Below are 25,691 nucleotides of genomic sequence, written 5' to 3'. Positions count from 1 at the left end.
ACGGTCAACTTCTAGCACGCATTGACATGTATTCCCCTCACCTCACACCTGGAGAGCATGCAGGGAGATCTTTTACAGCTAGGGTGGTGGTGATGGGGTGTCGCAAGCCTAATCCATTCAGCCCTGCCACTTTGTGTGACTGCAGAGGACATCATTTGTTCTAGACTGTGACATGAATGGTGGCCGTGAACACAGACACGCCTTCCTCTGGTCTCCTGAGGATCTATAGTGTGGGATGCTAGCAGCTGAATCCTCAGGCCTCACCCTCAAAACTCCACACACCACAAAGGAAGGGCACCCACAGCTTTACACACACACACACACACACACTTGCACAAGCCAGCTTGGGCCCACCGTAGCCTTCCTGTATACTGATGTTTAACTCCACACCCTGGAACTGATCTCCTCTACACAAAGAGCCTCTGTGGCCACAGACATGTTCTGTTTCTTAGAAACTGTGACCGTTTGTTGACAGTTGATTGGCATGTGACTGCCAGGTGTTGCTGGGTTTTGCAGCACTTCTGGGGCCTCAGGTGTGTGCTCACACTATGTCACAACCATATAAAACGAGTGGCACTGAGTGCACAAGCTTTCTACTTGTTTCTTTCCCGTTCACACCCTCCTTTAGGGGTTCTGAGTGCGAGGCACACCTTGCAGAAACTTGAGACTGAGCACTTAGCCCAGCGACAAAGATACCTGGACCTGTCTACGTTGGCTCCCCTTCTAATTCCAGCTTACAGCCCTCTACAGGCTCAGACATTAAAGATTTACACTTTGAGGCTCTGGGCATGCCCCCACCCCGCCTACCAAATCGTCTTTCCCTTGTCTTTGCCTGCCCCCTTGTGGCCACTAGTGGAGATGCATCATTACGTCTCCAAGCTTTCTATTCTTGCAGATTTCTTCTTCCTGCTGCTGACTTGGGCAGTGTCTTCACCCTCACTTTCCCAAAATCCATAAGCATCCTTGCCAACTACCTCTTCCTGGCTCTGCTTCGTTCCATCCATCCTGCCCTCCACAATTCCCCATCTCACCGCCATGCTTCTTCCCCTCCCCACAGCCCTGGCCAATTCCCTCATGAGCAATAATGAAATTATGTTTCCCCTCCCTCCATCCCTTTCTCCCTAGATCCCAATGTCCAGCCTCCCAGACCCCTTGGGTCTCTGCAGAAGAAGAGGGAAACCACTTACTAGGTGCGCAGCCGACGCGCAGGCAGTCTGGGGGGGCCATGGGGTGGGCAGAGGGGAAGGGAGAAAAAAAGGCAAAACAAGGTTTTGTGTGGTTTTGTTTGTTTGTTTTTTTTTTTTACATCCTTCACAGGGAGGGGTATCTGCAGGCAGGGACTCCCCTAGGGCCACTTTCTGGGGACCACGCGTGCCCAGGTGCCCTCTCCCCTTCCTCAGTTGGACCCTTGTCCTTCCTGCCCTCAAGAGGGCTCCAACCCTCCCTAGAGCCAAGAGGCAGAGCAGTCAGGTGGTGGGAAGAGGGCTTGTGTTCCCCTTTTGAGGGGCCCAAGCCTCTCATGTCTGAGGGAGACGGGCACCTCGGCAATCCCAGCCGTACAGGGGATACCGGGGATGAGGGCTTGACCAACCCCACATCTACCCAAGCACTGAGAGGGAGATGGGTAGGGAAGGCCAGGGTCCCTGCATCCCCTGCTCTGGGACGACACCCTGCTTAGAGCTCAGATGTGACGCGTCACTCCTCAAGTTCTGAGCTCGAAAGAGGGGTCTGCCCCAGGGCCCCCTTCTTAAGGCCATACACCTCCCAAAGCCCCAGAGGCGGGCGCCACCCCTACAGGAACCTTCCTTCTATCTGTCCCTGCCTCGGGGGCACCAAGTAGTATCTTGTCCAATTTCCTAAGGAGAAAGCAAGGCCTAGCCACAAAATGTGGCTTCTAGGCAGAGTGCAAGTCACTGAAAGGCAAAGTCTCTCAGTCCTGCATTGCTGTCCCCCAATTTCAAAGCTGGGTTTCTCATAAGGAAAAAAAGCCTAAGTCTATGCAGAGCCAACATCCCAGGCCCCTAAGAGCCTCTGATCAACCCTTTGGTTGGTGGGAGTTGGCCAGCCCTTTCAAGGAGACAGAGCCCTGGGCCATTTGAAGTTCTAGTGTGCCCTTAGAGTGTCATACTACTTCATAAGCCCAATGCCTGACCAGGCTAGGGTGATGGGACTGCCCAGGGCTATGAGGTGGGGTGAGGAGGGAGGGCCTGGGTCCTCGCCTCAGTGACTCAAAGTCATTGAGTCACTTCAAGCAGATCTCTGTGAGCCTGCATGTCTCTTCCTCTCAGAGCTGAGAGGCTACAGCAGGTTATGGGTGTGCCCTGGTCTAGCCCTGGCCTTTCAGAGAGAGGACAGTCTCTAACCCTAGTTAAGAATGATGCCCTGGTCTCCCGTGGGTTCTCCATGAACAAGCCATGCCCAGATGCCCCATAGCCCAGGATGCCCCTGGCATCCCTTGGGCCACGGAAGGTTCCTGCAGTGGTGGTAAACAGATACCCACTGTGGCTCTGAGGGTCATGGGCCCTGAGGCAGTACAGCTGAGCTCCTCACGCGTTGTCAACCACAGCAGAGTGGGAGGAGCAGCAGGGACCCTGAGCCACAGCCTGGGCACCCAGGGAGCAGCAGAAGGTCACAGGACAGACACAAGAGGAAGTGGGGTGGGGGTCAAAGGGGGAAAGGAGGCTGAGAAAGGGTGGGGAGAAAATAGGAAGAAACAGGAACAGAGGGGAGCGGGTTGGTCGGGATGGGGGGGGGAAGGTGATGGGGGAGGGTGCCAGGCCCTGGAGTCAGGTCCCAGGGGCTCTCTCGAAGCCAGCAGTCTTCACCAATGAAGGGTCCAAAAAAGAAAAAAGGGGGCTGGAAGTGCAGGTCAGTTTCCTATGAGGGAACAGATTCAAGTGAAGGGTTTGAGTTTCCCGTCCCGAGAAGAGGAGATACCAGGAGTGTTGGGGTGTCCATCTGTCCAGAGAAGAGGTGACGATTCCAGTCTACCTTGCAGTGATTCCCCTCAGGAGCCCCCTTGAAGATGGGGAGCCAGGGGGCCAGGCCCCTCCCAGAGAGAAGCAGGGACAGAGTGGGCTGGAGAACGCAGCCCTTCAATGCACACATCCCCCAAAATGCTGTCCAGAGAGTGATCATCAGTAACCCGTTAGCCAGCAGCCAGCACCTCAAGAGCAGAGAGCAGATGGGCACGCTGATGCTGGACATAAAGATGGGGTGATGGTGTGAACATGGGATGGGATGGGGAGAAAACAGCCTACATAGAGAGGAACGAAAGGGAAGAACATGGCCCCCAGATTTGGTCCAACTCACTTGCAAGGGTGGGTGGGAGTGAAGACACAGAGCCTCCAGCTCCATTCAAGGAGCCTCAAAAGCGCACAGCCACATCTCTCAAGAGACGCCACACACAGAGGTAGCACATGTCCCCGTGCCATCTCCACTCAGGCTCCCCAGCCTATAGACATAGTCACCGCACAGCCCCTGGTAGAAAGGCAGTGAGCCCGAGAAGCTAAAGTGTTCTGGGATGCCATGTGTATTCCAGCCGACTTAAAACACGAACAAGGGGTCAGGAAGGCAAAACCAGTGCGAATTTAGGAGCAAGGGAAATTTGATAAAGGAAGCAGGGCACTAAGGAAGACGAGTCCAGTGTGCCCAGCTCAGAGGCGGGCATCTCTGCACAGCACCAGCTTCTGAATGGAACACAGGGGGTGCACATGGGTAGGGGCTAAAGGAGGGGACCCCTTGCAGCTCAGACTATGTCCTTCATGGAGATGTCATGGCACTTTCCTGGAAAGAGGTCAGACCCATGGTAGGCAACAAGGAACAGGCCACAGTGCAAGAGGGCCAAGAATCCAGAGGCCGCTAGCATTCCTAGAGAGAGAGAACAGCCCCCACCCCCACCCCCACCCCCTGCCTGAGGATTGTGGCTTGCTCAGAGGCATACTCTGGCTGTACTGCTGGGGAAGACACTGTCCAGTCCTCTGGCTCCTCTGTCTGCAAGGAAGTGTCAGAACCTCTCTGGCCTTTTCCTTTTGTGTTGTTTTGTTTGTTTGTTTAGCTTTAGCTGTCTTGGAACTCTCTGTAGACCAGGCTGGCCTTGAACTCATTGAGATCTGCCTGCCTCCGCGCTGCGATTGAAGGTGTGCGCCACCACCACCCAGCCAGGCCTCTCTTAAGTAACAGGTTCCTCATCCCCAGAGGTCATCACAGAAGGCCCCTTCTACCACAGCCTTCTCTGGTATCTCTGCTCCCTCTTCAGGTCCAGCTCTGAGTTCCCTTGCCTAGGAGCCTGCTGAACCGTGTGACTACCTCTTCAACCTCTGGCCTGCCTTCCTTACAGACACAGGGAACAAATAAGAGACCAAAACTTCTAGTTCCTTAGCAGCAAGCCCAGCCCAGAACTGCGGCCTTCATTGCTGCTGCCTGGTAGGTCTTGTGTGGTTCACTGGATGGGGAGTTAAGGAATTCTGGGCTGGCCTGTGGGCTGGGGAGCTATGTGGAAGCAAGCCCCTGCACCAGGCTCCAACTTGGGCCCCTCTCCCAGGCTGATGCGCCCACACTGGAGTGTATTTGGTGCCCACACACCTCTGCCAAGTGGAATCTGCAGACAAGTGTGTCTGCACCAAGTGTTTGGTCTCAATTTTGTCATGAGTTAGGCTAGAGATTAGCTCTTAGCACGTATGTCTCTGAAGATGGGGGCATGGGGGGGCGGGAAGCAGAGGACAGCCAGAGGTGTTGGGCACGGCCTATTGGCTGTCATCAGTCTGAGCCATTCAGTCTAGATCTCTCTGGGTCTTGTTCTGACATCTGAGATTCATGAGACACAGAAGACAGAAAGGCAAGTCTGTAGGTCCCAAGGGCCAACCAAGATAAGTTTTCCTGGCCAAGGATGCCTTCTCTTGTCTAAAGAAACTTCAGCTTCTTCCCAGAGGATTGAGAACAGTCCAAGGAGGCCGGAAGCATTATCTTCTCTGAGGACCAGGGTTCCCCGGCTCGGACCCACCCAACAGAGCGGAGTTGAGCACTCAGCCATGTGAGACCACCCGCATGCTCAGCAGGAGGGGCTCTTGTGCTGTGCGCCCAGTCTAACGAGACTGAGAAAGATGAAATGGCACCTGAGGCCTTGGGCAAGACTTTCCTCCTAGGGCAGTAATAAAGGGAATAATTGAGGTGGGAGGGCAAAGGCTTTTGTGGTCCCTGTCCGAGCTGCCACCCACTCAATGAGCTGATTGTGTAGGTCAGAACAGAGCTGGAGGAACTACCTCAACCCAACAAGAGGCCCTGGTCACCCACACGGCCTCCCACCCCAGCACCTGCCTCTCAGCAAACCTTTGATCAAAGAGCACAAAGGCCAGGTGAGCAACAGAGGGAGCCAACAAGGCCCCCAAAGTCCACGATTACCCCAGAAATGCTCTGCAGATCAGGGTTAGGGTGAGAGTCCAGGTCCATGTTTCAAAGCTCAGAGTTCTGTGTCCTGGGGAGCCCTCCTCCCCTGTGACCAGAATGCAAAGTGCTCTGCCTAGTCTCTGGGGCTTGAAGGCTCCTCCAGGGGGCAGTTCTCTGCTGTGGCACTTTCAGAGTGTGTGATGGACAGGTGCGACAGCAGTCTGAACACCGCAGGGCCTCTCCGCTCAGGGCACCCTGCACTGCAGTCTGAAAGGTGACCTCCTCGCTCTGAGTCCTGACCTGGCACATAGCTGGCCCTCACAAGAAGTCCTCTGGAAGCCAGCCAATTGAGTAGCTCTATTCTCTCTTTCAAAGCCCATGGCCCATGACAACCTAATAGGTAACCTAACAGTACCCTCTACGGCCCTGGGGACCAACAGGGGATGTGTAGGCCAGTACACTGTTCTCGCCCATGGGCAAGAGCAAAGACAGTGAGTACTCTGGTGGAGAGGTCCAGAACCCTGACAAACCCCACCCCAAACTCAGAACTTTACAGCTCATGATCTGGGTTTGACACAGGAACCGCCCCCACCCATCACTAGCTTTGTTGCTCTGGCCGAGCCAACATAAAAATCTAATAGTTGGGCCAAGGGTGGTGGTCCATGCCTTTAATCTTAGCACTCAGGAGGCAACGCAGGTGGATCTCCATGAGTTCCAGGCCAGCCTGGTCTACAAAGCGAGACCTGTCTCAAAAAAAAAAAAAAAAAATTCATAATCTGCAAGACAGGGTCAACAATGCCTGCCGGGAGAGCTGCTGGTGTCTTCCCAGAACACCTTGGGACTCCCTTGGGACTAGGCCACAAACACAAGATGCTAGACAAGTGTGTGGTAGCATGTTCCTGTGTCCAGAGTGCACGCAGGAACCTGCACCCAGCATGGCAGAGACAGCTCTAAGTGGAGGGGCTAAGGGTGGCTGCACGCAGGTGCCAGCTGCTTGCAGTCCTTATGTCTGCCACTGGGCTGAGCTAAGCATGGGCTTGTGCCTAGCGGGTGTCAACAACCAATTGCAGGAGTAAGCCAGTGAAAGAGCAAGTAAATGTGCCAGTGACCAAGAATGATTCCGTGCCATCTTGTGTGTGCAGGACAGATGCCACCAATACTCCATAGGAATGACTTGGGGGGGGGGGGCACTTATCACACTCAGATGCAATTCTGGCAGGTGTGTGTGGCTGTGTTCTAGGTCCGCAGCCCACAGCATGGTCAACTGTGGAGCACTGCTCCAGGCTGCGTATCAGGGTGTTACTACCTAGCTCCAAACTGCCGAGCCAAACACCTGTGGCTGGTGCCCCCACCAGCTTCTCCAGACAGAGGGGAGTGTAGGTCGGATGCGAGCCAGGGAGAGGCCAAGGGGGCCCGGGACAGGGTGGTTACCAAGGTTGACGGTGAGCTTCATCTGCCCCCCGTCCAGCTCGAGACGCAGAGTGTCGGCCGATTCCCTGGAGGTGGTAGCCATCATGAGTCCATAAGCCCTCTGGGACATGAAGCGCAGGGACACGTCCTCTGCTTCCGTGTGCATGGCACTTGGCAGCATGATTTTCATGTACATGGAGCCATCATAGCTTAGGACTGTGGCCTCTGCCCCAGGGGTGGAGAGCAGGAGGCGGAGGATGCAAAGGAGAGAGAGAGAGAGAGAGAGAGAGAGAGAGAGAGAGAGAGAGAGAGAGAGGAGACAATAGAGCCGTTACTAGGAGGGAAGGCTGGGGCTGGCCTGAGGCACTCTGAAGGGAAAGGAAGCAGGGATGGAAAATGGAGTCCTTCTGAGGACAAGGAACAGGCCTCACCTCTCTCACAGACCCGACCTAGAAAGCCGGTCCCGATGCAATCGCAGACGAATCGGTTCCAGCCCTCTCGACAGATGCCCCCATTTCGACAGGGGGCTGAGGCACACTGCTTCAGCGTCTCCCGGGAGCAGAAGGGAGCAACACCCACAGCCCCCTGTGCCTCAGCTAGGCCCCGGAGATCTCGACTCCGTCCATCTATGAAGAGGTCTCTCACACAGCCCACGTAGCCAGCCCGGAGAGCAGCCGTCCACACCTCCGGGGGCAGTGGCAGGTCCACTCGCCCCCCCTCAGGGAGGCCGCCCAGATACAGCTCACTTTCCAGGTCTAGAACCTCGCTCTCTCCTGTGGCCAAGAATGGCGTGCTGCGGCTGTTCACAGAGATGGAGCCTGGGGAGCAAGGGAGAGTGGGGCTCAGTGGGGACGGAAGTCACAGTCTGGAAAGGGGTGTCCTGAGTTTGCTACCGAGTCCCGCTCAATTCTGTACCCCACATTGGGCTCAAGGGTATTAATTAGCAACAGCCTTGGCCACGGGCGCTAGCCTCTCTTACCCTCCACCCAAACTACGTAAGTAGTCCACAAGTCCAGGGGCTTGAGACTCAGATCCAGTCTCAGACCCAGCCAGCTGAAGTGTGCTGTAAGCCGCTGTCCAGACCCTTCCTAGACACCTAAAAGAGACCTCTAAACTACACAGGAGGCACACACATGCAAAATCCTGCACCTCAAAAGGGTCCTATCATCCCCTGGGTCAGTCCCATCCCCAGCCTGTTGGACCAGGAGCTGGAGGCAGAAAACCTGGAGGGGGCTGAAACAATTGAACCTAAAGCCTTCTACCCAAAGCGAACACCAGCAGCTCTCAGAGCGGCGTGCCAGGCAGCTTCAGACACATCACTGACGTCTCATGGCCGCTCCTCGGCACTGGTCCTTTACTATCCTGTACTGAGCCAGCAGATGAGGCTTACAGAAACTGGGGGTACCCAAGGACCACAGCACAGGAGAAACATAGCACAAGTCCCCTCCAAGCAGCAAGACCCCACAGCCCACCTCTTCCACCCGTCAGCCCTACAAGCCTGCCTGGAGCTGGTTCTGAGGCCAGCAGACAAGATGACCAGGAAGCCAGCTTCTGCGGCCCTAGGATACAGACAGGCGGCCAGAAGAAAGTGGGGCCTGGGGCTCCCTAGTTAGAAGAGTCATTTTGTCTTATTTTGTTTTGGCAGCTATTGGGTTTTTGTTGTTGTTGTTGTTTCGTTTGTTTTTGCTTGTTCGTTTGGCTTTGCTTTTTTTTTTTTTTTTTTGGCTTTGCTTTTTAAACTAGAGTTTAGTTTTACTTATGTGGCTCTATGTGTTTGTATGTCCATGTGTGCATGAGGATGCCTGCAGATGCCAGAAGAGGGCGCTGGGTTCCTTGGAGCTAGAGTTACCAAGAGGCTGTGAGCTGCTGGATATGGGTGCTGAGAAACAAACTCTGATCCTTTGCAAAAGCAGTCTCTCAGCTGCTGAACTGTCTCTAGCCCCTTGTTTTGTTCTGGAAGCAGAGTCTCACATTGCAGCTCAGGCTGGTGTAGCACTCACTCACTATATAGCCCAGGCTAGCCTCAAACTCATGGTGAGCTTCCTGCCCACCGGCTTCTGAGTGCTGAGACTCCAGACAAGCATTCCCTCCCCCAACTGGGCTGGAAGACTTCCTTGGGAGGAAAGAGTAAGACCGTGGGTTAACTATGGTTTGCTCTCTCCAAAATGCAAGTTGAAATGTGGCATTGAGGGAATATGGGATCTCTAACAATGATTAGGTCCCTAGCTGTACCTTTCCTTCGTGGGTAAGGCCAGGAGTGAAGCTCTCGGGAGAGCAGGGTGTTGCATAGTGAGGCGTCTGTCCCTTATCTCTTGTGTGGGAATACCTGCCCTTCAGTTTGGCTCTGTGTTAGGACAGTATGAAAGCTTCCCTGGAAACTGACACTGTGCTCTTGGGATTCAGTCTCCATAACTGTGAGCCAGGTAAGCTTTCCTTGACAAGTGCATACTCTCAGATGTTCTGTTAGAGCAACAGAAAACAGACTGAGATGTGATTACACTAGAAAACTATCTGGGATCTGGCGGGAGCCTCAAAGCCTTTACTATAATCTGGTTTGGTTTTGTGTGTGTGTGTTTTTTTCCCCAGAGGGGCGTTAGATTTTTTTCAAGACAGGGTTTCTCTGTATGGCCTTAGCTCTCTTTGATTCACTTTGCAGACCAGGCTGGCCTCGAACTCACAGAGACCCACCTGACTCTGCCTTCTCGAGTGCTGGGATTAAAGGCATGCGCCACCATGCCCGGCACCTTTACTGTAATCTTAAACTGCAGAGCACCCTTCCCTGTGCATGTGTGTGTGAGTTTATGTGTGTGTGTGTGTGTGTGTGTGTGTGTGTGAGAGAGAGAGAGAGAGAGAGAGAGAGAGAGAGAGAGAGAGAGAGAGAGAGAGAGAGAGAGAGAAGGGTGTTTTTATGTAGCCCTAGCTAACCTGGAACTTCTTATATAGACCAGACCTTATTATAGCCTAGAACTTAGGAAATCTTTCTGCTTCTGCCTACAGAGTGCTGATCTCACAGATGTGTCACTATGTCTAGCCTCCCTCCCTCTCCCGTGTATTGTGTGTGTGTGTGTGTGTGTGTGTGTGTGTGTGTGTGTGTGTGTGTGTGTGTGTGTTGTTCTGGTTCAGGATTTTTTTGGTTTTATCTTTTTAACCAGGGCATCATGCAGCCTGGAATAGTTTTATATAACCAAAGATGACCCTAAACCTCTTGTCCACCTGCCTCATCACCCAAGTGCTGTGTCATAGGTTTGTGCCATCGTGCCCAGCTTGTTTGTATTTGTTAAAGATTTTTTTTATTCTTGAGATAGGATCTCATTATATACCCCTGGCTGGCCTGAAACTATCCCCTTCTCCTAGTGCTAGGATTAAAGGCATGTACACCATATCAGTCTAAATATTTTTTTAAATGATGCGTATGTGTGTATGCCTGTGGCAGAATATGTACATATAAGTGCAGGAACCATGGAAGGCAGAAACTGTCACCAGGTCTCCAGGAGCTTGCAGGCAGTTGTGAGTCGCCAACAGGGGTGCTAGAAAACAAGCTTGGGTCTTCTAGAAGAACACCACCTCTCTAAAACTGCTCTGTAGACCAGGCTGGCTTTGACTCACTGAGCTCTACCCCCTCTGCCTCTCAAATGCTGGGATTACAGGTGTGTGCCACTACACCTGGAAGCCCTATATGTTTATTCCATGTGTCTTTTTTTCAAGTTTGGGCAAACTTGTAAAAGAAGAAAGGAGGGGGCTAGGGAGAAGAGAGATGAGGCCACGACAGCGGTGGCAGTGGCAGCCAGCTATGGTGCTTCACGTCTGTGACCCCAACACTTAGGAGGCAGAGGCAGTTTGATGGACACATGTTGGAGGCCAACTTGGCTACACAGTGAGACTCTGTGTGAACGAAATAAAAGCAAAGCTCTTAGCAAGGTTAAGTAGTGGTAAGAAGCCACTGTGCGTCTTAGGCATGGATATGGTGGGGATCTTGAGAGGGAGGGGCCTGGAGGTTGGATATGAGCACAGAGATTAGGGGGCACGGGGAACGGGGGCAGAGGGTCAAAGCCTCCTCTGCAGATACAGCTCCCACTAGAAGCCAGTCCCTCCCTCAAAGCCTTCTGGCCCAAGGCCAGGCTTGGTGGCGCACACCTTTAATCCCAGCACTGGGGAGGCAGAGGCAGGCGGATCACTGTGAGTTCGAGGCCAGCTTGGTCTACAAAGCGAGTCTAGGACAGCCAAGGCTACACAGAGAAACCCTGTCTGGAAAAACAAAACAAAAAAGCAAAAAAGATGAGAGATGGCCTCCTGGGCTCCTTTGTAAACTTTTTTAAAGATGTAGTTATTTGTATGTTATGTATATATTCATATGTGCCTGCATGTATGTAGGGATGTGAGCTACCACGTGGGTGCTGGCAACCAAACTTGGGCCTTCTGCAAGAATTAAAAAGTGCTCCTCACTGCTAAGCCACCTCTCCAGTTCCAAGCCATTGTTTAAAGAATTGTTTTTGTTATTTATTATGTGTACATGTACGTGTGTTTGCATGCCTGTAGAGGCAGAAGGAGCTGGATGCCTGGAACCGGAGTTACAGGTGGTTGTGAACTGAGCCTCCTGGTGTGGCTGCTGAGAACAGCAGGCTGAGATGTCTCCAGTTCCTGAAGAGAGAGAAAGACAGAGAGAGTGTGTGTGTGTGTGATATGTGTGTGTGTGATGTGTGTGTGATATGTGTGTGTGATGTGTGTGATATGTGTGTGATATGTGTGTGTGTGATATGTGTGTGTGATGTGTGTGTGATTGTATGATATGTGTGTGTGATGTGTGTGTGATGTGTGTGATGTGTGTGTGATGTGTGTGATGTGTGTATGTGCTGTGTGTGTGATTGTATGATATGTGTGTGTGATGTTGTGTGTGCTGTGTGTGTGATTGTATGATATGTGTGTGTGATATGTGTGTGATGTGTGTGTGATGTGTGTGATGTGTGTGTGATGTGTGTGTGATTGTATGATATGTGTGTGTGATATGTGTGTGTTGTGTGTATGATATGTGTGTGATGTGTGTGTGATGTTGTGTGTGATGTGTGTGTGATGTTGTGTGTGATGTGTGTGTGATGTGTGTGTGATGTTGTGTGTGATGTGTGTGTGATGTTGTGTGTGATGTGTGTGTGATGTGTGTATATGTGTGTGATGTGTGTGATGTGTGTGTGTGATATGTGTGTGTATATGTGTGTGATGTGTGTGATGTGTGTGTGATGTTGTGTGTGATGTGTGTGTGATGTTGTGTGTGATGTGTGTGTGATGTTGTGTGTGATGTGTGTGTGATGTGTGTATATGTGTGTGTGTGTGATGTGTGTGTGATGTGTGTGTGTGATATGTATGTGATATATATGGTGTGCGTGTGTGTGTGTGCACGCGCATGCGTGTGTAGGTCAGAGGACAACATTCAGGAGTCACATCTCTTCTTGCACCATGGGATCTGGAACAAGCTGAGGTCATCAGGATCAGTAAGAGCCTTTACCCGCTGAGCTGAGCCACCAGCCCTAGGCTCCTTTAATGCCGTGCCCGCAAGCCTGTTCTCTCATGACGAAGTATCCCCATCTTCAGGGTCCCGCCACTGGGTCCCTCTTCTAACAGGATCCCAAAATGTGTCCCCTGTGATCATCCATCCCTCTGTTTATGGCCAGAGTCCCTAGAGCCTGCTGTGACCCTGCTTGACCCACTGCTGGAGTCAAGATTCAGCAAGGGCCAAGAGGAAAAGGGAGGGAAAGGAAGGAACAAGAAAAGACGTGCACAGCGGAGAGTTCTGGAGAGGGAACTGAAGTGCACTCTGGCCTCTGCTCCAGAGTCACCCCCTCCCCAATATGGAACAGGAGAAGAGCAGATAAACAAGACATGGACGTGGCCTGGGGTGTCATACAGCCCTCGAAAGGAAGGGAGTTCTGATTCCCACTGCAGCACTGAAACATGCTGTGTGCACTGGAACGGCCAGGCACCGGAGGACAGAGCCACAAGTGGGGTACAGTGGTTCATGCCGATAACTCCAGCACTCTGAAAGGCTAAGACAGCAGGATCTCAGCTCCAAAACTGGACTGAGCTATGTGCAAGACTCTGTGCTGACAGGAAGGAAGGAAGGAAGGAAGGAAGGAAGGAAGGAAGGAAGGAAGGAGGAGGAATTGGAGAGATGGCTCTGTGGCTAATGTGTTTGCTGCTTAAGCGTGAAGCCCAGAGTTCAAATCACCAGAAACCACAGAAACGCCAGGTGGGTGTCCTGGCAGAGGCAAGGGGTGCCCACAGCAAGCTGGCTGGCCAAATCTGTGAGCTCTGGGTTTGATTGAGAGATCCTACCTCAGTGAATGAGGAGGATGATTCAAAACATCATCAGCCTTGGGGCTGCACAGGCATGTACACCCACATATGTGTGCCCACACACACGTGCAAGCATGAAACAGAGAGATGATGGCTGGAGGCCAGAGGAGGGGAGAGGAGAGCCTGTGCCTAATAGAGACAACTTCAATTTGGGACGACAGATTTGGGACGCAGATGGAGGTGAGGGCTGTGCAGCAATGTGAGCGTAATCAATGCCCCCAATCACGATTAATGATTAAGACTATAAATTTTGTGTGATATGCAATTTACCACAATTTCAAAAAAAGAAACAAAAGTAAAACAATGGGGGAGGACCAAGGAGACAGGCTAGAGTGTGAAGGCACAAGCTACGCAAGGTTGACAACCCAAGTTGGATCCCCTAAGCCCACATAAAAGATGTAGTTGTGGACTGGAGAGATGGCTCTACGAGAGGTCCTAAGTTTAATTCCCAGCAACCATATGGTGGCTCACAACCATCTATAATGTGATCTGACACCCTCTTCTGTCATGCAGGTGTATGTGCAGGCAGAGAGCACTGTATACATAATCATAAATAAATAAATATATTCTTTAAAAGATGTAGTTGCTTGTGACCAAGTTCCCAGCATTCCCATGGCAAGATGAGAGGTGGAGACAGGACACTCGCCCAGAAGCCAGTTAGCTTGGGGTACCCTGGGAAGCAGGGGAAACAAGAGAGGTCCTTTCTCAATAGGTGGGAGGCCAGAACCAGCTCCCCACGAGTCCTTGGACCTCTACACACGCTGTGGCACGAGAGCAACACATAAAACACAACTAAAATATATTAAACCAGGAAAGGGAAATGTGGGCATGGCTCAGCAGGAGCAGGCCCTGGGTCCAATCACCATCACTGCGGTGTGGGGAAGCAGGAAAGTCAAGGAAGGTCTCAGCTGTGCTTAAGCAGCTGCTCAAAGGTCCTGAACGGAAGTCCAGCCTGAGGACCACCGACCACCCGTGAGGAACCCTAGAGATGGTCACTGAGGACCCACTGTGCTGTCCCGACACAGAGCCAAGGGCTAAAGACCTTTCTCTTCGGAGGGGAGAGGAGAGGACGGGAAGGGCTCACTTCTGGGAGCCTGGAATTCCCCTCCTCCCTGTGAGCAGAGGAGGTCAGCCTTGCCAGCCAGCAGTGGTGACTGCTGTAGGAATGAGAAATTTTAGCTGACGTTGATAAGCACTTAAATTGGATAATGTGTCAGGCCTCATTTGTATCAATTCTCTTTCTGGGGTTCCACAAGATGGAGGCAAGCACACAGGAATTAGCAGACAGAAAACAAGAGCCTGGGAGAGGGAGGCTGAAAGGGAAGGGTGGAGGAGAGAGCCCGCTAGAACAACAGAAGTGCAGAAAAGCCGTCCACAGCCATACCACTCTGAATGCAGGGTCAGGCCTGGCTAGTTACAGCCTGGCCAGCTGTCCCCTTGATTTGAAACCCTCATGGCCAGGCACGAGTGGTGGCCTATTCACTGCCTCTCTGATGGCCAGAATAAGGTGGACAGTCTGTCAGCCCGCAGTCTGTCCTCAGAGAACCAGGTAGCTTCTCTATGCTTGGGCTGTGCATTCATTCAACCAAACATGGATGGAAGAATTTACAGGAAGATTGTCTAAACATAGATCCTGCTGTTCTTCCTTATCTTCTCTTTCTCTCTCTCTCTCTCTCTCTCTCTCTCTCTCTCTCTCTCTCTCTCTCTCTCTCTCTCCTTGAACTCTTGATCTTCCTGCCTCTACCTCCCTAGTACTGGGATTACATGGGAGGACACCACCACGCCTGGAACCTGGGCACTGTGTCAGCCCCATCATCTGCCTTCCATTAGGTATTCTGGGAGCTCTAGAGAGAAGCTGCCCAGGAGGACTGAGAGATGATAAACAACACTCTGCCGTCTTTTATAAGAGGCTTAAGCATCATGGATTCCAGTGTCTTTGGGGGTTCTAGGAGCAGCCTTCCCAGACAGTGAGGAATAGCTGTTACCTGTTAAGTTAAAGACGTAAGACTCTGTTAAAAGGGAACCAGGGCCAGAAAGCCCTTTTCTTTGTTTTGTTTTAAGACAAAGACTCTCTATGCAGCCTTGGCTGCTCTAGACCTCTCTAAGTGATCTAAACTGCCCTCAAATTTAGGGTCCTCCTGCCTTTGCCTCCCGAATAATGCTGGGGTTGCAGGTGAGAGTGATTTTCTTCAAGACATGGGACATCTCCCCATTGGACGCTATGCTAGTGTTCCCACACAAGCTCTTTCCCATCCACAGTGACCGTGGGTGACACTGTTCCCTCCACGGATACAAAAGAGCGGAGGCGTGCCTCGGATCCCTATACCTTCTGACAGCTCACAGCGACCAAAAGGCCAAGGGAGGACTGGGAGAGGAGACTAAGCCGGAAATGAAACCTTGCGAGGTTGGGTAGTTATAAAAGAGTGGTCAGGGGGAAGAGAGGGTCCAGAGGCCTCCTGACCTTTGCGCCCGTCCCTCTGGAAGTCCACGTGGCACCACTCGCCATCATTGACCTTGCGGCTGGACGCCCGCAGCTTGATGCCCCCAGAGCCCATGTCCAGCAGAAGGTAGAGGTAACCGTCCAGCAGCTCCATAGCAAAGTAGTCGGCCCTCTGCGCAGAGCTGTGGCTGCCCGCCCCAGCCCCGGCCCGCCGGCCCTGGCTGAAGAGCAGCAGCCCATTGGGTTCGGTGGTTCGGAAGTCCAGGGAGATGGAGCCAGTGCGCTTGGCACTCCAGCGGGGCAGTGCGACAAAAGCCTCGGGACTCTCAAAGGTCACAGGGTCCAGGGCAGCCACATCCTCGCAACGGAAAGACAGGTCCCCCTGCAGCTTCATCTTCGGGTCCCCTTCCTTAGCCAGCCGAGACAGCTCCAGCTTGAAGTCATTGTTCTTGTAGACCACCTGTCAGGAGGAGAGAGGTCTGGGTACAGCGGCGGCAGCAGCTTTGGGTCTGGCTACCAAGGGCCCCCTGCCCACCCCCCTGCTCCCTGGAGCAATGGGGCCGTCACCCATCCCAGTGGCCCCAAGCTTAGCACCATCAGGCCACAAGGCTCAGGCCTCTAGTCTCAGCTACACATTTCCCCTTGCTGCTTTTGTCCTGGCTTCCAGTTGTCCCACACCCGGCTAAGGCAGCTCCTTCTGTGGGCTCAGCTGTCATTCAAGAAAAAAAAAAAAAAAAAATACGGGCAACTCTTGTTACTGTTTATTGCTACTTTCTGAGACAGGGTCTCTCTCATGTAGCTCAAGATGGCTTCAAACACACTGTGGAGCTGAGAACCTCAGTTCCCACCTGCTGGGGTTGCAGGTGTGCACCACCGTGCTCCGTTGGTGGCTGATAGAACCCACAGGCTGCATGTATGCTAGGCAGGCATCCTGTCAGCTGACGTACCTGTCCTGCTTGCTACCTTCCAATGGATATTATCATTCATCCGTTTTCTGTACAATGACTGAAGCAGAAACCAACCCTTCATCTATACATCAGGCAGCTCACGAGGTCGAGTGACCCGAGTGACCCGGCCAACAGAGTAGTGAGTGAAAGACACGTGCCTGAAGGTAGGTTTGAGAGCCGTTGGCCTTCATGCCTACCAGTCTTCTCTGTGGACCACACCTCTGAAGATCCTCAAAGGGGAGGGTAGATCCAAGGCCCAAGGAAACAGAAAGGGTGATGCCTCTTGATTTGAGTCAATAGCTTTAGGTTTTAATGAAGGGTTAGATCCCACTGTGGACTCACAAGGACTAGATGCCAGGGGCAGCTGGCCAGGTCAAACTAAAGTCACATGGCAGGCTGGCCAACTTCAACCCTTCCAAGCCTTACTCACGTCCTTGAGGCAGCCCATGAAGTTGTTGCTGACAGGTGAGCCAGGCAGGTCGGCTGTGTTGGGGCTGCCCCCAATGTAGAAGAAGTCATCAGAGCCCAACATGGTATAATCCTCCTGAGTGTATCCTGTGGTGGTCAGGATCCCGTCCACCGAGATGGTCACCTGCCCAGCCCAAGGAAGGGGAGAGACAGGAGACAACCGGCATCAACGCCCTGGGAAGAGCCACAGGCGGGCACGGGAGGGACCAGGGGGCAGTGGGGGAGGGGGACCCCCATTTTTATGTCTGTTTGTCTTGGAGGCGGAACAGTGGGGAGTGGAGAGGAAGAAGGAGGAAGAGGAAACAGCACAAGATTTGATGGTTTGGGGGTGGGCTAAGGCCTTCCCTGTGTGACCCAAGGCTCAAACTCTGCAGGAGGGAGCCTGAAGGCTGCATGGAGCACTCGTCATGATGGGCTCAAGAAACAACTCCAGGGAGGTGCCCTGTGCTCGGGAGACTCCAGAAAGGGCCTCACTAACGAGGAGGAGGAAAGCAAGCTGTACCCTCCTCAGCTTTGTCTCAGCAGACCACTGTGGGCACACACGTGTCTTCCCAATTTTTTTCTAAGGAAGAGCCCATTTCCTCCCCCCTGCCTCTCTCCCTTCCTTCCTTCCTTCCTTCCTTCCTGCCTGCCTGCCTGCCTTCCTTTGTGGGTGGCAGTGCTGAGGCTCACTTGCAGCCCTACTGTCTAGACGTGGTGTTGTTGCAGCCTTAGCTGGGGAGGCAGCTGAGGCAGCAAAGAGGAGGGAAGACCCAGGTAGGCCTGCAAGTCTTAGGACAGGAGTTGCTGGTTCCTACCTCTGCCACTCAAGATCTAAGGTACCCTGATATTTTGAGTCCTTTGTTTTTCTTAATCTAAACTAGTATACAACTTGCTATAAAGCCTAAGCTGACCTTGGACTTGTGGTAACCCTCCTACTTCATCCTCCCTTAATGCTGAGATTATATACCTGGGTGAGTCACTGTTTTTCTTCAGAGAAGAGAACAGCCCTATGGGACTTCCCAGCTCTCCTTCCATCCTTCTCTGTAGATGCCACTCTTGTTCTACCCTTAGGAACAGTGAGGCCAGGGCTAACCTAAGGAAATACCCTCCCAGAGTGGAACATTCATCCAGAAGGCAAGATGCCAAGAGCAGGGTATGCCTGGTGTTCAGAGAGCCAGTGGGCACTGGGCTGAGGAAGTCAGGCACTTCTCTCTACTCCTCAAATGTTACCTAGTCCCTATAAGAGTTTAGTCCCCAGAGGAGCTCTGGAGGCTTCAAAAACCACAGGGTTGAAGGGGAGGAGCCAGCGGCAGTGGTAGCACAAGCTTCTCTCTAGGAGGCTGTGCCTTAGGAGAGTCAAGGGAGCCACTAAGGACTTGGCTCTTTGTCAGCCCCGCCCTGTGCTTCCACAGGCTGCAGCTTAGAGCCCTTCTTGCTCTCCAAATATGCTTCAGAAGTACCCCTTTTATGGGTAAAGTATTGAGGTAAAGGCCTGCCAGTCACACACTGTGATGTCCCCTACTCCGGTCTGCAGCACAGGCCATCAGCCACCTTCCAGCTCCTGGTCTTCACTATTCTGTTGTCAGGAGGGTGGGGCAGAACTCCTAAGAGAGGGGGGACCCAAAAGTCCCCCCCCTTCTGCGTGCTTTGCTAGAGCCTCATGGTGAATAGGGTGGGGCTGAGCAGGGTGCAGACTAAAGAAGCCACCTCCCGGGGACCATCAAACCTTGTGCTAGAAGAACTGGGTTCAAGGGCAGGAAGAAATGGGGTGTCTTGGGAGGGGGCAGTCTGAATGCTTTTGAGTCTTGTGTTGAGGGAGGGATTGGTCATGATCATTTCTTTCTTCTCCCTTCCACCTTGTCCTGAAACTAGGAAGTGGGGTTTGGGTAGAAAAAGGAGGGGTCAGGGAGGTTAGTCACAAAAGCATGCAAACGAGATTAGAGAGTGGACTGGGCAGAGGGGAGAAGGGGCCGGAATGAAAGGGTGGGGGTAAATCCAGGGAGGGTGAGCAGGTGATGGGGCCTCTCTAGGGCAATGCGGCTCTTCCTCTGTCCTGAAAGTCCTAAAAGAGTGAACTGGACTTCCATTCAGCTCCTGAGCCTAAGTGGGCACAACCCAACCAGGCTGCCAGCAACCATGGCTTGACATGTCCCTAACTTCAGCACAACTGAGGGGACACAGCACACGGCCATCATGGGTCCACATCAAATTGTCTTGTCACCCAGTGCTGGATCTCTAGCTAACCTATGACTTCGGTGGGTGAGAGGGCCTCAGAGACGTGAGCATGCGCAGAAGTGTTCATCGCTCCTCTCCGGGTCCCAAAGCTCCACACGGCCTCAGAAGCCAGGGAGCCCTCCTGGAGTCTCCCTCATGCTATGGGCTCTCCTCATGCTACCTGTCCCTGAGTTAGAAGGATCTGACTTGGAGCAGACCCCTTCCAATGTGGAAGTGGATCTCAGTTTGCCTGCCGACTGTATATAGATCAATCATGGAGGGCACTGTTGGGAAAGGATGACCTTAAATCCTCACGTGGGGGGGGGGGGCTGGGGGCAGGCTAGCTGGGGGACAGGAGAAGTTTGCTGAGGAAGGGACCAGCCAGGTGGGTGGGGAGAAGTTGAGGGTGAGAGAGAAGGCAGTGGGCGGGGAGGAAGTGGAGGGGGAGGGACCGGAGGGGGAGGGAGATGGCTTAGATTAGTAAAACCCGACTGTTCCCTCAGACAAATCAGTCCAGACACAAAAATGGCAGGTTCGTTAGTAAAAGCAGGAAACAGGGGAATAATTCCCCTGCCCCCCTCCACCCCAGGGGTTCTTGTTGCCCCTGCCCCCCAACCCCCCCACGAAGCTTCTGGAAGGGGTGGGGCCAGCAGGGGAGGAGGGGAGAAAGGGAGCGCATGCCACATAGAACAGCCACTGCAGCTGGGACCCATGCGGGTTAGAAGGGCAGGGTTAAGGAGCAGGCACTGCCCAAGCAGGCCAGAGAAAAGCAGCCAGTAGGCGAGAAGACATGCAGGCCAGGGGAGATGGGGAAGAGCAGAGATGGAGGCGAGAGAGCTGTGGAGAGCAGGAAGTAGCTTCCTTCCACTGAAGAAGGGAGAGGAGCAACCACTGCGTCAGAGATGTTCAGGGACGGACAGAGAAATACCAGACCTGCGTTTTTTCATCACACGTTCCTCTGCCATTCACCACGGATCATCAGCCCACACACATCTGCACACACACACACACACACACACACACGCACACACGAGCACACGCGCACACACGCACGCACACACACACACACGCCACATCCTAGAAGGTTCCAGGAGGTCTCCTCTGCGCCTCTCCGTGCAGCACTGAGGACCACAGCTAGGTCCCTGGGACCAACGCGCACGGACCCACTCAAGACGGTGGGTTCTGAGGAAGCCGAGGGTAATGAATGGAGCGTCTCCCCAGAAGATGAGCCCAGGCTCTCCAGGAACAGGGAGGCCAGCTGGAGGAGGCTCAAGGGGCCTCGTGTGACCTGAGTGGACCAGCCAGCCCCTCCTCTCCTCAGCTGAGCACAGGAAGGCTGGGTGGGATGGGAGCCCAAAGCCTAACCACAAATGTCAATTGTACCCACATGGGGCAGGTGCCCCCAGGAAAAAGACTAAAGAAAAAGGGGACTCACGGCACCATTGAGAGCCATTCCCAGGGGCCTACTGCAATCAGAACTCACAGAGCCATTAACCTCCCTTTTCAAGGGAGAGTTAGAAGGAGGGCAGCTGATTTAACTTGCGGGTGGCTAAATGGACTTCCTTGAGCCCAGTGACAATGTAGGTAACACTGCACCAATGGGCTGGTTTGTGTCCTGTGAGACCACCTTGCCTGTCCTTGCCCGTCGTCATTTTCTCCAAGGACTCAACAGGCTTATCATGGTTAAGAACAATTAATCCACAAAAAAAGTTCCCAACAGCCTCGTTGGGCGGTATGGGGAAGAAGCCGAGCAGGGAGCAGGGAGAAGTGGCTTCCGGCAGAGGCGGAAGACCTGCTAAGCTTGCTCAGTGTTCTGTGCCAGACTCCGACTAAGACACGGCAGAATTCGTAGCCCTCCCGTGAGTCCTGAACTCCAAATTTCAGGAATTTTAGGAGGAAAAGACTTCAGGTCAGAAATCCCAGGTTCTCCTTTATCGCCCGCTGGTTTTCAGAACCATTTCGCCTTTCTGGCTCTCAGCTTTCCGCTTCAGGCCCAGCCGGCTGAGCATCCAATTAGTTAAGTCAACACAATAAGGGAGCTGCTTTCTCTGGACCTCAGCTTCCCCATCTGCTAAGTGGGGACAAGCTCGACCTCCTGCTTAGAATCCAGGCATCATCAAGTTTAAAAAGAAATTAAAAATGTATGCCAGGGAGACAGCTGGAAGTGGCTCAGCCAGCAAAGGTGCTTGCCACCAAGCCCAATAACCTGAGATTTATCCCTGACCCAAATGGAGGAAAAAGAGAACCAGTGCCTATAAGCTGGCTTCTGACCTGCACACATACACCATGGCATGCTTCCTATACATATAAATACATTAAATAAGTAAAAATGTAAAAGGAAAAAAGAGGAAACCAGGCACGGTGGCTCACGCCTGCAATCCCAGTACTTGGGAGGCAGAGTCAGGTGGTTCTCTGTGAGTTCAAAGCCAGCTGGGTCTGAACAGTGAGTTCCAGAACAGCCAGGGCTCTATAGAGAGACCCTGTCTCTAAAAGGGGAGGGGGTGGGTTGGAGAAATGACTCGGTGGTTATGAGCACTTGTTGCTCTTACAGAGGATAGGGTTCGGTTCCCATCACCCACATGGCAAGTCACAACTCTCTGTAGCTCCAGTACCCGGGGCACCCAACATGTAAATGGTGGACAAGCACACACGCAGGCAAAATGCCTATATGCGCCGAATAAAAATAGATCTTTTTAATGTAAAAAAAAAATTAAAGAAACTCCAAATGCAAAAGCTGTTTTGAGGCCCTAGTGTATGCATGAACAGCACTAGCCCTACAAGCCAGCATTCGTCAGCAGGTCGTGCTTAACCAATGGGGAGATACTGGGGGAGCCGTTTCTGTCTTTCCACTCTCTCTCCTCCCAAGAGAAATGCTCACATACTAAGAGACCTAACAAGTGAGTTTAAAACGCACACACACACACACACACACACACACACACACACACACACACACACAAATGTACATGAAATCCACCTGAGGGGATACCTTGAAAATCAGAACCTGCAGAACCTCATTTTTCACTTCAGTCTGGGCCTAAAGGAGCCAGTTCCTTGGGCAGGTTTGCAGGAGTGTCTGAGGCCACATGAGGCCATAGCGTCCTTCATCTGTTAGTGCTGATGATACAGGGAAGTGTGGACCTTGCAGGCCCTGAAGCCAGGTGGGGCTGCTGGCTTCTTGAGCAACTGAAGTAAGCCGTTTGTCTCCTCTCCTCCTCCACATCCCTGAAGCATCCTGAGAATCATGAAGTTATTTTGAGACTGGTTCCTAACAAGGGATTGCAATAGGATGCCCAGTGGGACCAGAGATGCCTATTCCTCAGGGTGTGCTACAGGAAAGGAACCACTTCTTCACATAACATCCCTGCCTGGTAACAGAGGGAATTGGCCAGCACTTTATTAAGTTAATGAAATTATAATTCCTTTCTAGAGCACAGAACATGTGTTGCCTTGATTGGTCTTCACACAGACCTGTTGTAGAAGCTGGGCAGGTACGCCGTTAGGCTGCTGGGAGCTGAGGAAACAGCTTTTCTGGCCTGGACCCATGTAGTCAATATTTCACCATGGAGACTTGAAAGAAGGGTTGGAGAGCCCTAATCTGAGTATCTCCCCAGATACTTGGATATGTCATCGGGTTGATCTTGGCTCCCTGTCTCCAGAGACACTGGTTGGCTGTCCAGCAATAAGAAAGTTCTTTTTTGTTTTGTTTTTTAATAGACAGTTTTTAAAAATTATGTGTGTGTGTGTGTGTGTGTGTGTGTGTGTGTGAGAGAGAGAGAGAGAGAGAGAGAGAGAGAGAGAGAGAGAGAGAGAATATATATATATAGAGAGAGAGAGAGAGTGTGTGTGTATGTGTGTGTGTGCATACACGTGCACGCACACACACACTCAGCCATGGCATGTGTATATGTAGGGCAGGGATGAGCTGGGAAGAGTCAGTTCTCTGTCTCTACCATGTGGGCTCTGGGAATGGAACTCAGGCTCTCAGGCTTGGTGGCAAGCATCATTACCAGGTGAGCATCTCATGAGCTGGTAAAGGCCGTCCTTAATGGCCAGCTTCTGGTGAGTTCTCAAAAATAACAGAGTGGGTACCAACTAGTGCATAGAAGCAGCAGCTGGAAGATAGGGCCTGTGAAGAGCCAGCACAGGGCTCAGTGCGAGTGCCACCTGAACCTCGGGATGCCAGGGAGCCCGCGCAAGGTACTAGATTGGCCATGGCTGGGGAGGCACTGACCAAGAGCACTCATCTATGTGGGTGAAGAGTAACACAGACATACAAATGTGTTGGCAAGGGCTTGACATGGCTTCAGAGGTAAAGCCTCCTGAGCTGCATAAAGGACCTCTCAGGTTAGACAGTCCAGCTTTGACACCTCCCTGCTCTCTAGCCTTCCAGCCAGGCAGACTGGCATGCTGGGCAAGCCAGGCAGCTGCCCCAAACCCCTCCCACCCCATGAGAGCAGACACGTCCATCTGCAGGGTCCCCAGCCTAGTGTTCAATCACTTTGCATTATTAATAGACAATGACTAACCGGCTGCTGAGGAGCCGGAACTGGGCAGGCATGAGGAAATCCCAGGGGATCTCACACTGCAGGGCCTGAGGGCACACACTCCAAGGCAGGCAAGGGAAGGAAGATGGGGCCCTCCCAACCCTTTCTCTGTCTCCCTGCCTGTCATGCATTGCACCTGCACTGAAGAGCCAGCCCCACCAGCCCGCCTCCATACAGAATCCTTAGCAGGTCCCAGAACCCATCCAAGCCTGCAGCCCCCATTCCCACCAGCGTTTACACATGCAGAGAGAACCAGCAGTCTCCCAAACACACAGCACGGCTTCCCACTAACACCCCTAAATATCACACCAACATTTACACACAGTCACACCCACACACCAACACACACCAGCTGCCTTTACACTGACACCCACAACAGCCTTCACCAGGATCGTGCCCAACCCAAACACAGGAGCTTGGCAAGGCCAAGGAGAGCTGCTCCCACCCTATGCCTGCTGAGACTCCTCCTCTCATGCCCTCAACAGGGAAGGAAGCCAAGCCCTGTCAGAGGCCATGCAGGAGAGGCAGGGGACACAAAGGGGATGGGGCTGAAGGAGAAGAAAGACAGTGTGGAACACAGTGTTAGTCAGAGCAGCAGAGCGGTGGGGGAATCTGGACGCTATCCCTGGTGGGGGGAAGACCACTCATGCCATGCAAATGTGAGGGAAACAGAGCCGGGAATCCTCAAGGTTGGGAAGCAGGGGGCAGCAGCCAGCACAGGGCAGCCCCTAAACTGGTATGGACTGGTGACTTGAAGGAGGTCCCAAGGCCATCCTCCTCCCGATTCGGGGGACATGCCCAGCTGGCTGCCACTGGAGATGGCAACCCCAGCCCTCTTCCCAACTTGAGGAGCCCCTGTCTGGAGCTGACAGTGAGCGTAGCGTAGCGCGTCATGGGATGGTGTTTTCCATGGATTTTCAGGAGACCAAGAAAGAAACCAAATCAAAGAGAAAAACAAAACAAAAACAAAACAAAAGCCAAGGATAAGGGGAAAGAACAGAAGAACGTAATAAAAATAAGCTTCAGCATCCGGCTGGTCTAACCAGAGCTGAGGAGCAAGAGGCCCGCCCCAGGTTTCCCAGGCCAGGAACCTGTCAGGAGGCAGGAGTGCAGGGCAGGGCCCTACCAAACGCCTGAATTTGTTTTTATCTTTTGGACTTGAGTTTGGATTTTTAAAAAAGGAAAGAAAAAGAAAAAAAGAAAGAAAGAAAAGAAAAAGGAAATAGAAAAGGAAGAAAAAAGAAAAGGGAAGGAGAGAACCTAAAAGAAGTAGAATTTAAAGATTGTCTGGGACACAAAAAAAAAAAAAGAAAAAGAAAAAGAAAAGAAAAAGAAAGAGAAAGAAAAGCAATTGGAAGAGCAAAAATCAAATGAGGAGAGAGGAAACAAAAGTGGGAGAATCGAACAGTTAAAAAACCCACGGCAAACCAAACGGTAAGACAATTAGAGTGATATCTACCAGATAATGCAGTTTGTTTACCATAGCGTGTCCAATCCCTGCGTGCTTCACCGGAGAAGGGGGAGGGGACGGGGTGGGGGTGGGGGGTCAAAAAAAAAAAAAAGAGAGAGAGAGAAAAGGAAGAAAAGAAAGAAGGACGACAAAAGAACAGAACGAAAAAGAAAAGAAAAAATAAAATGACCAACTGTGAAACTCGAGGAAGGAGGAGATACAGCCATATGTATTTGCTTGGTTGTTCAAACCCTCCCGCCGCAGGTTCAGTAAACGTGTTTAAAGAAAAATTATAATGGGAGGAAGAAAGTACACACACACAAAAATTAAACCCCTTCTTCCCCCCGCCCTCCCGTCTCTGGATTCCTCTTCCCCTCATCCCCTCCCGAAGGACATCTGCAGAGAAGGGGAACAGTTAGAGACCTTGGTTAGTAAAGAAGAAAACAACAAAAACAAAAACAAAAAACAAAAGAACTGGACCAAGAAAGCAGAGACTTAAAGAT

At 52.3% G+C, this 25,691-nt stretch overlaps 1 protein-coding gene across 3 annotated transcripts in view; it reads right to left on the bottom strand.

The window, feature by feature from the left end:
* The window catches only part of Nrxn2 (neurexin 2), a 113,742-nt gene that overhangs the window by 42,346 nt on the left and 45,705 nt on the right, over nucleotides 1-25,691 (bottom strand). For 2 of the 3 annotated variants that reach the window (XM_051145977.1, XM_051145978.1), the window contains exons 4-9: nucleotides 25,198-25,242; nucleotides 16,958-17,119; nucleotides 15,602-16,040; nucleotides 7,227-7,613; nucleotides 6,817-7,020; nucleotides 1,188-1,214 (exon numbers count right to left, since the gene is read on the bottom strand). In XM_051145977.1, the coding sequence (XP_051001934.1) occupies nucleotides 1,188-1,214; nucleotides 6,817-7,020; nucleotides 7,227-7,613; nucleotides 15,602-16,040; nucleotides 16,958-17,119; nucleotides 25,198-25,242 (1,264 nt within the window). The remainder of the gene's footprint in view (nucleotides 1-1,187; nucleotides 1,215-6,816; nucleotides 7,021-7,226; nucleotides 7,614-15,601; nucleotides 16,041-16,957; nucleotides 17,120-25,197; nucleotides 25,243-25,691) is intronic. The other variant, XM_051145984.1, reaches the window with a different exon arrangement.

The sequence above is a fragment of the Acomys russatus genome, chromosome 5 (genome assembly GCF_903995435.1).
Source record: "Acomys russatus chromosome 5, mAcoRus1.1, whole genome shotgun sequence".
NCBI classification, from domain to species: Eukaryota; Metazoa; Chordata; class Mammalia; order Rodentia; family Muridae; genus Acomys; species Acomys russatus.
Note: the sequence above shows the minus strand (reverse complement) of the source record. Positions and strands in the feature narration are given on the sequence as shown.